Source organism: Polypterus senegalus, chromosome 12 (assembly GCF_016835505.1).
Source record: "Polypterus senegalus isolate Bchr_013 chromosome 12, ASM1683550v1, whole genome shotgun sequence".
Taxonomy (NCBI): domain Eukaryota; kingdom Metazoa; phylum Chordata; class Cladistia; order Polypteriformes; family Polypteridae; genus Polypterus; species Polypterus senegalus.
The window spans coordinates 119,605,551-119,621,754 of NC_053165.1; the positions used below are offsets into that span (position 1 = coordinate 119,605,551).

Consider the following 16,204-nt stretch of genomic DNA (forward strand, 5'->3'; position numbering starts at 1 on the left):
GCTCACATTCAATTTCATCACTTCCTCTTCCGACTCCCGAAGATGATGTCACTTCCGGTCCCCTCCCAATGATGTCACTTCCAGTCGCCTCCTGATGAAGTCATTTCCATCTTCCAGTTATGATGTCATTTCCACCAGTACTTCCTTCCGGTCACCATTTTCTATAACAACTCACATCCAGCTTCTGTTTGCTGTCAAATGTTATGATTTTGATCACTTTTTTGCTTATTTTTTTTCTACAAGATCGCCAAACATTATAAGGGGACAATTCCCCAACGCTTTTTTGAGTCTCTTGTCAAATCATTCTTCTACACTTATTGGGTACCTCAAGCCTCAATGGGATTTTCCTCACTTGAATTGTTATATGGGCGAACGCCTTGGAGAATATTGGATATATTGAAAGAAGGCTGGGAAGGAGAGGCTCTTCCCTCTATTAACATTCTTTGGGAAAATTAGACCTATTCTAAAAGAACACATGGATCATTTGCAAGCGGTTCAAGTTAGAAATTATAACCGAAATGCCACCCTTCGGGAATTCCAGCCAGGGGATTGCGTTATGGTGCTCATACCCACTTCCCATTCCAAATTAATGCTGCTTTGGCAAGGCCCCCTATGAGATCAAAGAAAGAAAAGGACTCGTTGATGATTTGGTTAGACAACTAATCGTTGATGAGTATGCATGTTTATCATATTAACTTGTTGAAACCGTGGAAGGACAGTGACTCCGAGTCTCCTTCCGGTCAACACTGCTTCCTTTTCTCCCAAATAGTGTCCCTTAATTTCAAACCCAACCTTACTCGAGAACAAAGACAGGAACTGGATTCTGTCATCCTGTCTGTCCCGGATGTGCTTAGCAAGCACCCTGGACAAACTTCACTGTTTGTGCACGATATTGTGACAGACCCGGGAGTGATCATCTGGAAGCATCACTGTTGTCTCCCAGAAGCAAAACGGGCTGAAGTGGAGTTAGAGATCAGATGTATGCTGGACTTAGATGTGATTGAGGAGAGCCACAGTCTTTGGTCCAGTCTAATCGTCTTGGTCCCTAAGCCTGACAGGAGATGGAGGTTCTGCAACAACTTCTGACATCTCAATCAGGTCTCCAAGTTTGATGCATATCCTATGCCTTGAATTGATGAACTCCTTGAGTGGTTGGGAAATGCTCAATATCTAACTACACTTGATATGACTAAGGAATACTGTCAAATTCCCTTAGCAGACTCAGCGAAGGAAAAGATCGTGTTCAGTACCCATAGCGGACATTGGCAGTATAAGGTACTCCCAATTGGATTGCACAGGGCTCCTACAACTTTCCAACGTCTGGTAGATAGAGTGCTTAAGACCCATAGTTCATATAGTGTTGCATACTTAGATGACGTTATCATTTATTCAGGTATGTGTATTCTAATTGTGAGTATGTGACCAAAGGGAAATCCATGAAGATAAAAATAGAATGTGCAAACTGTTCTTGGACATTGCATAGGCTGGGGATTAAAACAAGGGATTCTGGAACTGTAAGGCTGAAGCAGAAGAACTCTGCACTTCACTAGCTCCACTAGATTGCAGGTTTTTGTTACCTGCTTGAGTTGAGTCAAATAACCCTCTCCCAATCCTAATCTTAATTTAAATGTAACCAGGTATTACCACTGACATATAATACAAAGTAAAAACCTCCTCAATGGAGTGTCCCTCCATTGCTGGATTTTTCTAAAGGAAATGCAATAACTATTTTCTTATTTTTTAAATTGCAAGAATTGCAAGTACTCCTTCAATTTACAACTGCCAGCGTTGTTGAAACTCTAATCTGCACATTAGGATAATACATTTTCAAGCGTTACGCGCAATAAAAACAACGCCCTCATTATCCACACTTGCTCTCCCTTTTTAAAACTGCTGTACTGCAGACAGACGCACAGTCGTGAAATTGTATGTATAAATATAATTACCCGAATTGCTGCACTCCGCGATGATTACCATTTTCTTTAAAATGCGCTCACCCTAAGCGGTTTGGTTTAATTTAATGGGGAGTTGCTTGTTTTGTCTTGTAAACTTGTTAAAGTTTCAGCATATGTTATTTCATAACTATTACTTCAAAAAATGTAATACTTGAAGAGGTTCGAAAAAATGTGCAATAGATAGATAGATAGATTGATTGATAGACAGATAGGTTTTATTTTCTCGAGAATTCTCTATGAAGCGGTGAATTAAATTCTGTTTAGGTTTACTATAATCGTGAACAAGTGCACACAATATATTAATCATATAAGGCGCAAAACAGTCGCAGTGCTGCACAGATTGACAAAGATCGCACAAAATAAAAGAATGATTATAAGAAGATGATACATACCATTAAAGTGAATGTATTTATAAATATGTAAAATAATACAAGAAAAGTACCTTTTGCAGACGTGCAATGCACGTTTATGTATGAATTTTAACCTTAAACGCTGTATATACCTAAACTCAGTATATGAAGTAGACACAATTGTAAATGCGAAGTCGTTTTAAGGACACAACTACATTTACATTTACATTCGATCAAAGTTTTAAAATATCACCATCCAAAAAAATTTCTCTTTTAAAGTTCTTTAGGAAAGTGAGACACACAAACACGCGTTTAAGAAGTGGCGAATAATGGATTTATCGCATAATAATTAACTTTGTCTGACTCATATAGATGAATTACGGCATATTTAACATTTTATTTTTTTACTAGTCTGGACTGTGTGGTGCAATATTTAACCGATTGCCGATAATCAGAGCCTAGAACTAGACTACATTTTTCTCAACTAAATAATAAAAAAAGCCCCCTTATTACGTCAGAATCATGCCAACCATTCACGTTTAAAGAAAGTATACATCGGCAGAAACACAAGCATGCAAATAAGAATATTGTAAACAAATTGTAGCCAATGAGCACCTAGAAGATGATCACCTGTATCCACCTTCTTTGTAATTTACATACGAAGCACGTGGGACAAAGTTTGCTGGGAAAGTACTCTCAGGGATCGTATCGCTAGTGCCAAGTTTGCCCATACTGCTATGCAGAACCGTAATCGCGTGAAGTTGGCCACTTTGTTGGGTTTTATTCGCGGCAATGTTTGAGTGTCTCAGTGCTTAAACTGTCACGCCTTGCTGCGTTTTTGCCGTTCGTCACTGTGCGCGCTCCCGCAGCTTGCCGGGACGCGCTGACGCCACTGAGGAGGCACGGCGGAGTCACGGAACTAGGTCTTTGTGGCTGGAGGCTGTTCGTTTTGCGGGGACTCTAGTGAGACTGATGCTGACTATGGAAGCGAACGTGTTACTGCTGGGCGCCGACAACGTTGGCAAGTCAGGTAAGTTAAGGTCTATGTGACACAAATAGGAATTTCTAGAATGTTGACAAGATGACAAGCGTTTATAAATGCAATGTGTCTTAACTTTATAGAGTATTGTAGTCAACATTCGCGTGTTTTTGTATTTTGTTTCCTTCAGTAGCATTATATATACATATATGTGTATATACAGTATATATATATGTATATATATGTGTGTGTGTATATATATATATATATATATATATATATATATATATATATATATATATATATATATACATTTTGACTTTATGTTCTTTACATATGTTAATCTTATTACAAACAGTAAAAATTGGGAACATGCGAAAAAACCGTATCATTTATTATAGTCGTGTCAGTATAAACACTGAGCAGATATAAGGAGCTCTTGGATTGCACGTATGTCATTGTCTAATTCTGAATGATATAGATAGTCGCATAAGATATTTCATGTGTTAATTCAGTTTAAATTCGTAACATGTTTCACGATTAAAACAGGCGTATTGCCAACGTTTGTTTATTTCTTCCTTTCAGCATTGACGGTGCGCTTCCTGACAAGAAGGTTCATTGGAGAATATGGAGATATTGGTAAATTACTACTCCTTTTTGTCTTTTTGGTAAAAGAAATCAGATTAACGTTTTTTTTTTTTTTTACTAAATTGGAATATTATTGAAGTTACTGGTGAATTTCCTTAAATGATCAGCACCACCCCAGGGTCATCAGAATTAATACAGAAAATTGGAAGATAGTGCATGTTATTTGAGTGTAATGACACATGGGATTACTGAACCTCCAACCTTTTGATTTAATCGCAGCACCATTTTTAGTATAGATGTCTATTGGAAGGATGCTGTTTCTCCTTTTCCTTATCAATACATACATTGCACTTTGAAATTAAATTAGTTTTTGGCTTATGTTTTTGAGTAAAGTTCAATACAGCACATTAGCCAGAGCATGGTGTGCATAGAGTGTATTGCTGTTTTTATTTATTTTTTTTTCAAATTCAGTTATAAGTGTTAAATAAATGTGTTCTTTATTTCAGAGTCAATATACAGTCACAACATTCTAATGGATGGCCGAGAGATTTCTTTCAATATTTGGGATTCTCCAAACTCACAGGTAAATAGATTACGAGACATGAGTATTTTATGAGTTATATCAAATTGTATCCACTTCTTATCCAAATTGTCTGTGTATTGGCATATGAAGATAACCTTGGGAATGTGTCATTTCAATTATCTTGTGTATTGTGAGTAAGCCGGATCCCTAGCCAAGGTCATCGGATTTACATGAGTTTACTTGTCACTTTATACATTCACTGGTTCAATTCTGGGTCTTGATATTTTCTTTCCAACGTTTATTTTAGTTAGTGCTCATGTTTAGCATGTTTAATAAATGTGAAGTGTTCTGAGTGGTTTGATTCTGTACAAACGGACATGGTGATGCAGTGGTTACACCTTGTTTCTCCAGAAGACTGGGTTTGAACTGCAGACATCTCTTTTTGTGTGGATTTTGCACTTTCATATCTTGTTTGAATACTCTTGTTTTGCTGTTATATTACAAAGAAAAGCGGATTGAGTAGATTGATGACTGAATTGGCCTAAAATAAGTGAGTGTGCCTTCTAATGGTGTGGTCAAGGTTGGCTCCTCATGTTTGTACAGCTGAGAGGCTGGCAGGTTTCAAAAATGAATGGACGATTAGATAGAGTATCTACAGTTTAGAGAGTAGATAGGTAAAATAACCCAGATTCTCCCATTTTAAATGTAATCTTCCCAGAATTGATGAGTCACATATAGAGTCTCTGCAAACAGTAAACAGTTATATTTGGTTTCACAGGATCATTTTGATGAGAAGAGAATCCAGTGGGCAGATGGCTTTATTTTGGTTTACAGCATCTGTGATCGTGCCAGTTTCATTGGTGTTCAGCAGCATATTGAGAGCATCAAGGCAACAAAGGACAATTTTGGCACAGAAAAGGTGCCAATTGTTATAGTGGGCAACAAGCGGGATCTGCACCACAGAAGGGTTGTGTCAAGTGAGGAGGGGCGGCTCCTGGCACTTTCCACAGACTGTGACTTTTACGAGGTGTCAGCGGCAGAAACATACCATGGCGTTCTTTTGGTTTTTCATGGGCTGGTTGAGCGAATAAAGGACTCCAAAATGGCAGTTAAGAAGCCAGCTAGTATCAAGAGCATTGTAAAGAGCATGTCGGCAGTGTTTGCAAGGAGAAGAACAGATTCATTGTGAAAAGAAGAAAAATATTCAGTTTTCAAAGCTGCTGTTAACTTTTTCCTTTTTTAATGCTTTTATGAATTCACCTTTCCTTTGAACTTTTAGCTTAGTTTTCCAGCTTCATTTTTGTACTTGTAAAGAAATTTAAAGTATGGAAAGCCATTAAAAGCTTTAATGCCTAATTCCATAGCATGTTTAGTCATGCTTACAACTTCTGCCTGCAGAATAAAAGCTGATTTGGTGAAGTCAGGGAAGCACTTTGCAGGGATGGACCCCCTTGCCCTGTTCTTGGGTTGGATGTGGATTTCTGTGGGCCTGCTTGGACCAGGCTCTTCTCTACTGGGCAGGCAGCACTTCATGATGACAATTGTTCAGATCCATTCAACTTGTGGATGGAAGTCAAGCACACAAGTGCAGAGTCCAGCATTTTGGAGAGCCTTCCTATTAAATAAGCACGCAAAGCCAGCCGTTTGTCACTTTAAAAAGAACTGGGTTGCTGTTGGATGGTCATAAATGGAGACAATTGTGAGGGTTACATAAATAGCCTGAGATTTTAAAATGAAGTTGTTTGGTTTTGTCAAAATGTAAAATGTTCTTTTAATAAATGTATTATTTTTTATAGGGTTTTATTTTTGTAGTTTGTACAAATATGCAAAACATATCAAATAATGATAATTCATCCAGAATCTAATAATTGTGTAGTTTTCCATGAAAGATGGTCAGTAAAGAGTGGAAATCCTGACTTAGAAAAATCAACAATAGACAACCATTTTAAATCAAATGCACAAAACATTCTATTTTCTTATCTTCCCTCTAAAACAATTAAAGGTAAATCAAAATAGACTTGAATTTGAAAATCACTTTGAGATTTTATTGGTCTATTAAGATGTTACAGTATATTTAATAATAAAGAGCAAGCAAATTGTAACATAATTTACTAGCTTACGGGTGCTAAAACCTTTTGGAATGTTCAAATTTATCTATTTTTGTAGGTGGCACTTTTGTATCTACAATATTTTTAAAATAAAGTAAGAACTTCCTTTGAGTTGTATTAAGGTTAAAGTGGTCCCATTGTTAGACGAGTGGACCAGAAAAGTCAGATCAGTAAATATCTTCTGCACTGTAACATATGCAAAACAATGTCAAAAGAAAAACACATCTCTGGTGAAGAGGAAACTGCTGAACCAAATAATGGAGCATGTTTGCTTCATTTATGTAGAAAGGGTGTTTATTTATTTTTGTTTTTCATTTGAAGTGACAAACAGTAATGAGGAGATTTCTTGTATTTAATGAAATCCTGTGTAAAATGAATTGCTCTTTTCATTATATAAATGTTATTTAAGTAAAATATTTGTTTACAAATTTATTTTCTATAATTACTTGGATTACAATAAAGTTTCCAAATGTTAAATGTGTTCATGCGTAATTTGTTTCCTGCAGTAATGGACTGGCATCTTGTCCAGGTAAGTTCCTGCTTTCACCCACTGCTTCCAGTCAAGCTATGCCAAGCGCCTATAACCTAGAATTGCAAGTTTGAGACCATTATTTTATTATTGTGTGTGATTTATCATGTTGATATGCCAAAAAAGCAGCTAAAAAGTGACAACATTAATATTAGTTGAATGTTTTCATTTTTACTATATTGTAAATATATTAATTTTGGAGATAATGAAACTGTAGGTCATACTATTGTGGTAAAATGGCTCAGCTATTGACTAATGGCTGTCCATGTTAATAGTAGTGTCACTCCAAAATTAAGGCTGTAAAGTTTTTCAAAACTTTGTTATATTTACAATGTTGATGTTCTTGGCAATCTGGTGTTACTGTATTGTTTTTCAACAATAGGGACCATTCTTGACATCTGTTAGAAGCAATGTCCTTAAGTCTGTTATGCGTGAAAATGAAAAAAGTAATGGATGCAGCAGGTACTGCTGACTGCAACATGGTAGGTCACTGGGCCTTGCAGATATATGGAAAAAAGTGAAGGATTAATCTTCACAAATGCCAACAACAAATGGACAACTGTAAAGTGGCATTAGAAAAATGATAGTGAAGGTTGTTATGAGGAAGATACTGAGTTTTGTTTTGGTGAATTGAAATCATTTTGTAGATAGGCTGTCTTTTTTCTTGCAAACACATAGTGGCTGCTCTACCACAGTTCTAGAGTTCTGGGTTCAAATCCCAGTCTGGTTGCTGTTGGTGTGGAGGTTTCCACTTACAACTCAGACATGTGCAGATCAAGGAAACTTGTGAACTAGTGTAAACGATAAGCAGGGCCGTCCTAATGGAGCATATGGGCCCACGATGTTTCTGATGCCTAGGTATGTTTCTGTTTTGCTGTCAAAGCAGGTGCTCCAGCACAAAACTTTGCCCAGGGGTCTATGATGCTAGTAAGATGGCCCTGTGATAGTGCAGCTATACATATGTCTGTACTGTGATGGCAACCAATCCTGGGTTGGCTCCTTCCTTGAGCTCAGTGCTGCCATAATATCTTCTGACCCTCTTTGGACCTGATCTTAAAGGATTGCCCTTATTTTTTATTTAGCATGGTGTTTTGAGTAACCCTCAAAATTTAAAATGATAATTGAGACCCTGGGTTTATTCATTAGTTATTGAATCCATTTAGTCTAAATTGCAGACAACAATAATTACATTTTTCTTTTTTTTACACAACCAAAAATAGCATGCTGAGGTTGGGAGGTTTAAGCTTTAAATGATGAATATTTTGTTTTCAGAAGAGTCATAATATACAGAAAGGTTTTGAAAAAAAGCAAAACAGTATTTAGTCACAAAGAACAAAACAGATTGAGATGAAATTTCAACTTGGGGTCTCCTGGTAGCAACCTAAAGCAGGCACACAAATGGCTTTTGGACCACAGACATGCAGTGAGTCATTGGGAAAATGGGTAGTGAATATCCAGAAATGAACTGTAGCTACACCATAAGAAAAACAGAATTTTGCTTGAAAAGCTCACCCATTTTAGTTAAGTCAAAGGACAAAAAAAAACCCAGTAAAAATAAAGGACAAAGAATGGTAATGTTGTTAATGGAGAACATACCAAAGCTATGAGTCAGATGGCACATTAAACCTTCTAAAGGGAAACATTTTATTTTTCATCTAAAATTGGTTTATTATGACTGGAACTGGCATTGGCTGTCTTTTACAAAAGACATGTTTCAAAACTGGAAAAGGGCAGCTTGAGAAGAGCGATATTATTTCTACAGTTTATAAATACTGCTAATAACAAGTGCAATGCCCACAATGCAAAAGAAATGTAAAAATCATAGGACCGCTTAAGTACAAAGTAAATGACATCACCTTTGCTAAAAAAAACAAATCAAAAAACTCACAAAAACAAAACAAATGTGTTAGTGTACAATCCTTCCTGTCTGTGGGTTTGTCAGGAGTTAACAGAAGTGCATTATAAACTTGTTTTCACATTTAAAACTTAACACTGGAATTAGGGTTCAACGTTCTTATCTACTTAAAATAAGAACGATAAAAAAGTATTTAAAAGGTTCTGTTTTTTTTTTAACTGTTATCAGCAGTTTCAGTCTAGCCTGAGTGCTGTATTCCTTTTGACTTAAATTAGTAAAAGTAATCTGGAGGGTAAAATGGCAGTACTGTACTGATGTTTACCCTTCTTGTTGGATTTAGTATTTTCCCCCATTCACTATACAGAATGGTAAGTAATGGCCCCATCACCAATCTTTCGTTTGGGTTCCTTGCCATTACATGCTTATATAAAGATTAATCTGCAGACAAATGTTAAATTGGAACTGTGGGATACATAAAATATTTCAGTTTACAAGTATTATACCAAGCCGATTGAAATTACTAAGAAATACATAACAGTATTGTATGTGTAACATTGTAACTAATAGGTTCATCTATGATATGTCGCTGTCTTGGTGACACGTTCTTAGTTCAGTGACTGACAAGGACACATCATTTTAACAAGGTGCAGTAACTGAATTCTTTTTCAAAAGAGGAAATCCCTGCATTGCCATTCATATTCGGCTTTAAGGAACTGCATATGTAGGTGCCTTCTTTGGGGCTTAGTGGTTTCAGATAATGGGTAAGACACTATAAAGACGTAAGCACAGACTTATTACTGATGATACCTACAGTGGTCAAGTGTAAATTACCACCCCAAAGGGCAAAAAAACAAAAATAAAACAAGCTCATGATGGAATCAATACTGGACAATCAGAGAAAATTCAGCAAAGTGAAGTATGGAACCATGTGATCCATTTGTTTATGCACAGCAGTAATGGCGAGCATTAAACTCATAGCAGAATAGCAACAATGCATCAGTTGGAATGGAAATTTTGTAGAGAAATAGACAAAGGCACACAGATTTGATTGACATGTATTAATCTCCTATTTCTATCTTTGATGATTTGTAAAATTAATTAGCTCTTTACTTTGGCTAGAACCCTCACATATACCTGTGTAAATTGTTCTGATCTTTAATTACCAAACAGGGCAGATGAAAGTTTTCCTTTCCATTTGCAGGTTTATAATGCAATAAATGATTCTAGGAAAACCAGTAATTGAATAACAGATGAAAGGCCAGCAGAATGGACCTGTGTGCACTGATAAGAAAGCTGGTGCTCATTTAATAAAAGAGAAGAAGCTAATTAAGCTTGCAGACTGTCTGAGAGGATGGGTTCTTTTAACATCCTGCTTCTGTAAAGACTGTTTTTAACTCAATATCTTGAATATTTCTAAGAAGTTTCTCCTGTATTTGGATATCAATGCCAGGCTGTGCACCAGTGACTCCACTGAAGCTCATTCTTTATTAGGATGAACATTTAAAGATGACAGGCCAGTTCTTGACACTCAACTTTAGAAGGCCGTCTTGATCTGACATAACTGCCTTTTTTCCTGTCTTTCTCATACTCTCATAGGTTCTCTTGTGCTTTGTCCCTTTGATCCTGTTTAGGTGTACCAGTTTTCATTTCTAATTTGATTATGACTGAGGTACCTGCAGGTGAACTTTGCCTATTGGTAGGACCTCAGTACTCCATGTCTCCACTTATTCCTCTGTTTCCCATCAGGGCGAGCTTAACATATGGGCACAGTGGGATCCAGGGGAAAAGGGGCTCACAATGTTTCTGATGCCTGTGTATGTTTCTGTTTTGCTATTAAAATAGGGACCCAGTGCAGTACTTTACCCAGGGGTTTATGATCCTGTTAAGATAGCCCTGTTTCCCATCTGTCATTTTAGGCCATTTTTATAAAATGATTCAGTTGTCTATTGCTGTTTTGGTGTCCAGATGTAAGTCTAAATATTTACACAATAATGCAATCCAGGTGCATGGAAAAAAGACTTTGATATCTGAAACCAGTTGTTCAAACTATACTGTCTTTTTCATTATATTATCTTTATCTGACTGAAGAGGATATTCCAAGAATGACTTGACTTTTGAACTTCTTTTCTTACTTTTAGATATAATCTGCTATTTAAATGAAGATTTGCTCCATTTATTTGGATATCATTCTCTTATAATGCTAGTAATAGTCCAGTGTTGACATTCTAGGCTTCATGCAGTGAAAAGGAAAGGCACTAGGATGTCTGGGAACTCTTAACTTCACTGGTGTGATTCCATGAATGCAGGTTTGCATCTGCTAATGTCCTGACATCCCAGCAAGAGTTGGTTCCATGTCTTGCACTATTTTCTGCCCGGATGAGATCGAACATATCAGACTTGATCAGGTGACAATGTTTAGGTCAATTTCATAGAAAAGGAATTGGTAGCTGTTAAAAGGTCTGTTGAAGCTCTTGCTGTATGAATAAACAAACTGAAGGAAAACTCAAGAAAATGAGGGCATTTGCTACAATCTAATTTTTTATCTGTCACCAGTGGGATAGCAGAATCAAACAGTGCAGCAGCTTCAAACTTTTTTTTAAATGGTAATATCTAAATAGAAGCAAGACAGGCAGCCACTCAATCCTTAAAGCAGTCATGTTTCTGGTGCCTTTAAGCATAAAGAGTCAAATGGACTGAAGGAAGAGTTGCCAAATCCTACAGCTCAGGTGACAAGACAAGAGCCATTACTTCTACATGATCCTCAGTAACTGGTGCTTGTGAATTTGACTCTTAACATCCGTTTTCTAATTCTGCTTAGTTAGAGTAGGTTTGTGGGACAGCTGGAGCCAATGCCAGCAACCATTGAGTGCTATACAGGAACAGTCCCTGCATGGGAACTGACACTATAAAATACATCTCAAATGGCATTGTGCTACATTGGTCTCTAAGATTTCAATATTGAACACATTTGATTTCTTGCATTAATTTTTATACTGTTTTTTCAAGTTGAGGGTCTGATGGAGGCCTGAAATTATTGTCAACATTATCAGTGGGCACATGCCAGGAAACAGTCCATTAAAGAGGACTAGTCATGATAGCAGTCAGCTGTTCCCTTATATACTGTAACTCCTCTACTGACAAGTCAATGTCCTAAACTGTCAGTTATAGAATAATTGTCTATTTGTTAAGGGGTTAGTTATCCACTCTTGGTCACACACTGTATCGTAAGTGGGTGCTTAATTGGCAAAATTGTGGTTTCGCATTTCAGTGCCTTAGCCACCAGGCCACACAGCCTGCCACAGTGCATACTTGCACACGCTAGACCAGCCTGGGTCCCTAGTTGATCTAACCACATATCTTTAGAAACTGGAGACCCAGAGCATGCAATGTTCACCAAAGGAACTGAATAAGGGTCCAACTTCTGTGAATTGGCAATGTTACCCATTGCACACTCTTTTTATTTTCTACAAGTTTTCAGCAGAATAAGGTTAAAAGCTTCACCTCAGAGAATTTGCACTAAGATACCTATCAACTGTTGAAGAGGGTAGCCCTGAATTTTTAGTGTGATAGCACACATCTAAGTGGCACTTTGTGTTGAAAGCATAAGAGAAAAGACTGAGGTGCAGTGAACACCACAAGGACATACTGACTACAGCTGTGTGTCCTTTTGCTTTACTAAGCTGTGTCGAATGGGGAGGCAAACAGTCAGCCTCTTGCATCACCCTTTTGGTGAGCACAAAAAGCTGATGAAGTCCTGGGATTAGTCAGTCCTTTTTGGAGACTGCCTGGGTGCTGCTCTGCAGAGACTGTGTGAATGTGGATGCCGATGTTTTCTTTGTCTTACTGGTCATTTTCTTACTGGATGAGAACACACTGCTCTGCTCTGTAGAGGTCGACTGCCGATGAACTAGGCCTTGAAGTGTTTTCATCATTTCTACCGCTGGGGCTGTTCCAATATCTGACGGACCATCGGGTCCTTTGGAAACTCCAAACTCCACTCCCGAGGTTCTCTGGCTTGAGAATGGGCTTTTGGTGACTCTGGGTTTAAAGGTGTTATCCATGTGCTCCTTTTCATGAAATCTTGAAAGCTGAAATAAACAAAAAACATGAATCGGAACAAGCATTAGGCTAGCGTGGTTGGTTTCCTGCCTGCTGTGGAAGCTAGTTATGAAATTCATTGAAAGTTAAACACACATTCTTTTTCTTTTATATTTACTCTTCATCTGGGTTTGGGAAGATATCTACTGCCCTCTGGGCATGGTTTATAATCTTTGAGCTCAAATAAAATAAATATGTGGTAATCAAACATGCAGTTCTTGACTCATTGACTTTAAACTAGGAAAATGTGTGGGTGAGCATATAACACAACTGAAGAACATACTAGGCAATATCTCTCCATCCATTTTATGAATCTGCTGTTTTAATTATAAGGTTATAGGCTGGAACAGCCTACTGCAGAATCATCCAATGCAGCTAATACTGATAGGATGTCAGTTCATGGCACACTCATATACCCACAATCCCAGGTAAGGACCTGACAACCAGAAAAACAGACATCTTTTTCATAATAAGTAATATGTTCACATTAGAGACAAGTAAAAATTCAAATGATAGCCTTTTTATATGCACATGGGGTGAAAATAACCACATTAAAAAAGTGCCACTGCACTTTTAAAAAGAAAATATTTTGCTCCTGTCCATTATTTGAGGGTGATTATGCCCCATTACCCACCACCTATTCAAACTTCATTAGGCACTACCTTACCTCAGTGATGTGATTGCCATCAGCTACTCCCCACCTGATGTCCTCTATCTAAGAGAGTGAAGGAGTTGTCCTACTTTTATCCTGAACAGGTTTTATTTATTTATTTTAAGAGCTCCTGTAGAAAGCTAAATTTAACTCTGGGGACAAAGGTTGATTGATCAATTCATCTAGCCTGTTGCTAACAATATGCTGCTGCCTTCTGGAGGCTCCAAGTACCACTGCAACAGTAATTGCAAGTCAAGTTAAGTTGGGGGGCATGCACTGGTACAGTGCGTTGCTGCACCCACTACATGGCGAAACAACTCGGGATCCCGGTTGTCAAACCCCCAGGCAGACACGTGGTCCAGTCCTACCCTCCGGAAATGACCCTCCATCTGCTGCAGCCAGGTGTCATGTGGGCGACCCCTTGACCTGGTCTTACAAGCCGGATCACTCTCGGGGAAATGCACCACATGGCCGTTGTCCCATAACTGACACTCCCTCACAATGCAGGTAATGTGCCTCATTCGGGACTCCATGAGCAACCGCTCATTCGACACGAAGTTAAACCAACGGTACCCAAGGATTTTCCAGAGAGACACTGTACCAAAGGAGTCCAGTCTTCGTCTCAGGTTACTGGATAGCATCCATGTTTCACAACAATATAGGAAGACAGGAAGCACCAGGACTCTAAAGACTTGGACCTTTGTCCTTTTGCATAGATATCAGGAGTGCCACACACCCCTTTCCAGCGACCTCATGACCCTCCATGCTCTCCCAATCTATCTACTGACTTCACAGGATAAGTCACCAGAGACATGAATGTCACTGCCAAGGTAAGTAAACCTCTCAACAAGGTCAACACTCTCTCTGAAAACAGACACAATGCTGATGGTTGTGCCCAAGAGGTCATTAAAGGCCTGGATCTTACAGTAATTGCCAAATTACTAAAATTAAAGCCTCATTGGGACTCAGGACAGGTGCCACCATTAAGGCACAGGTCATAAGGGGGAGTACCCAGCTGCATGGGCTAGCTACTGAATAGTTGGAAGGCACAGTAATAAGCTTGGCACAGGGTGCAAAATAACCTAGCATGGGCACTTTTAGGGCCCCAGTTCTTTTTAAGGTTCAGCATCACATTTAATGGGCTAGAGATACTTTAGTACATTTATAGTTTTAGTAGGACCCCGGTACTTTTAAAGGCTCATCAAGACTTCTGCTTATTTAAAGTGTAATCAGTGTCTTGTCACATTTGAAAGGGAAATTAATCCCCAAGACATTTAGGAAGACAGTAAAATACATTTAAAGGAGCAGTAAAGGCAAAGACCATCTCAAAGATTATTAGATTTTAGAAATTCTAAAAAAAATAGAATTGGCAGTGACATTCATGTCTCTAGTAACTCTACCTATGATGTCAGTAGATGGATTTGGAGAGCGTGGGGGTTCATGAAGTCACTGGAAAGGGGTGTGTGCCGCTCCTGACATCTGTGCAAAAGGACGAAGGTCCAAGTCTTTAGAGTCCTGGTGCTTCCCTGTTTTGCTATATGGTTGTGAGACATGGACGTTATGCAGTGACCTGAGATGAAGACTGGACTCCTTTGGTACTGTATCTCTTCGGAGAATCCTTGGATACTGATGATTTGACTTTATGTTGAATGAGCACATGCTCATGGAGTCACGATTGAGGCACATTAGCTGCATTGTGAGGGAGCATCTTAAAGCACTATGCGATTCCCCAAGGATGATCTGGCTTGCAGAATCCTCATTTTTGAGGGCCTGAGTGGCTGGTCCATGCCAAGGAGACACATACATAATACCTATAATATATGGACGGTCATTTCCAGAGGGTGGGACTAGACTGTTTCTGTGTCTGGGAGGTTGCCAAAAAGGATCCCGAGCTGTTTTGTCATATGGGTGCGGCAACATGCTGTATCAGTGCATGTTCTCCAACCTGACCTGACCTGTACTTCTAAACAGTTCCAGAAAAAAATCCAAACATACTATTTTTCGAGGGTCAGTAGGCCCCTTGCAAATATAAATTGTCAACATGAACTGGTGCTTTAACCCCATCATATTTAAAATATCTCAAAGACCTATGTGCATATAAAGCATAAGCACAGTGCTGGTACATTTAAAGGATCATCAAGACCCTCACACATTTAAAATGGTCAGGGAATCCCCAGTACTGGGATAACATAACCCCAGTACTTTTAATTTTAAAAGCAATTAGCAGGACCCAAATACTGTTAAAGGGTCTGCAGGAACCCAGTTCATTTAAAAGGCTGTTTGGGCTTTAGAGTGCTTAAAGAGTCATTGAAGATCCTGTACATTTAGATGGATGGTAGTTTCCCAGCAGGACTGAAAACAGTTGTGCAGAATCATAAGAACTCTGTGTATTTAAATGGTCACTAGTAACCCAGAACATTTAAAGGCTGTTAGGTTAGCAAGATCCAGATAGATTTATGCGATCACAAGGGCCTCATCCCATTTTAAGGACCAGTAGGGCTCCTGTACATTTAAGGAATCACAATGACCCCAGCACCCTTAAAAGCGTTATTATGACACTGTACTTT

The 16,204-nt window shown here is 38.4% G+C and overlaps 2 protein-coding genes across 4 annotated transcripts in view; one reads left to right on the forward strand and one right to left on the reverse strand.

Annotated features, from left to right (window-relative positions):
- Window positions 1-2,988: 2,988 nt before the first annotated feature.
- On the forward strand, window positions 2,989-7,114 carry si:dkeyp-59c12.1. The gene is made up of 4 exons (XM_039773314.1): window positions 2,989-3,335; window positions 3,870-3,923; window positions 4,379-4,455; window positions 5,174-7,114. Exons 1-4 carry the CDS (start codon window positions 3,278-3,280, stop codon window positions 5,582-5,584), a joined length of 600 nt encoding a protein of 199 aa, XP_039629248.1. The 5' UTR covers window positions 2,989-3,277; the 3' UTR covers window positions 5,585-7,114.
- Window positions 7,115-7,567: 453 nt separating this feature from the next.
- The window catches only part of plin1 (perilipin 1), a 128,056-nt gene continuing 119,419 nt past the window's right edge, over window positions 7,568-16,204 (reverse strand). For 2 of the 3 annotated variants that reach the window (XM_039773306.1, XM_039773305.1), the window contains one exon: window positions 7,568-12,975. In XM_039773306.1, coding sequence (XP_039629240.1) covers window positions 12,652-12,975 — 324 coding nt within the window. In that variant the 3' untranslated portion in view covers window positions 7,568-12,651. The remainder of the gene's footprint in view (window positions 12,976-16,204) is intronic. The other variant, XR_005636033.1, reaches the window with a different exon arrangement.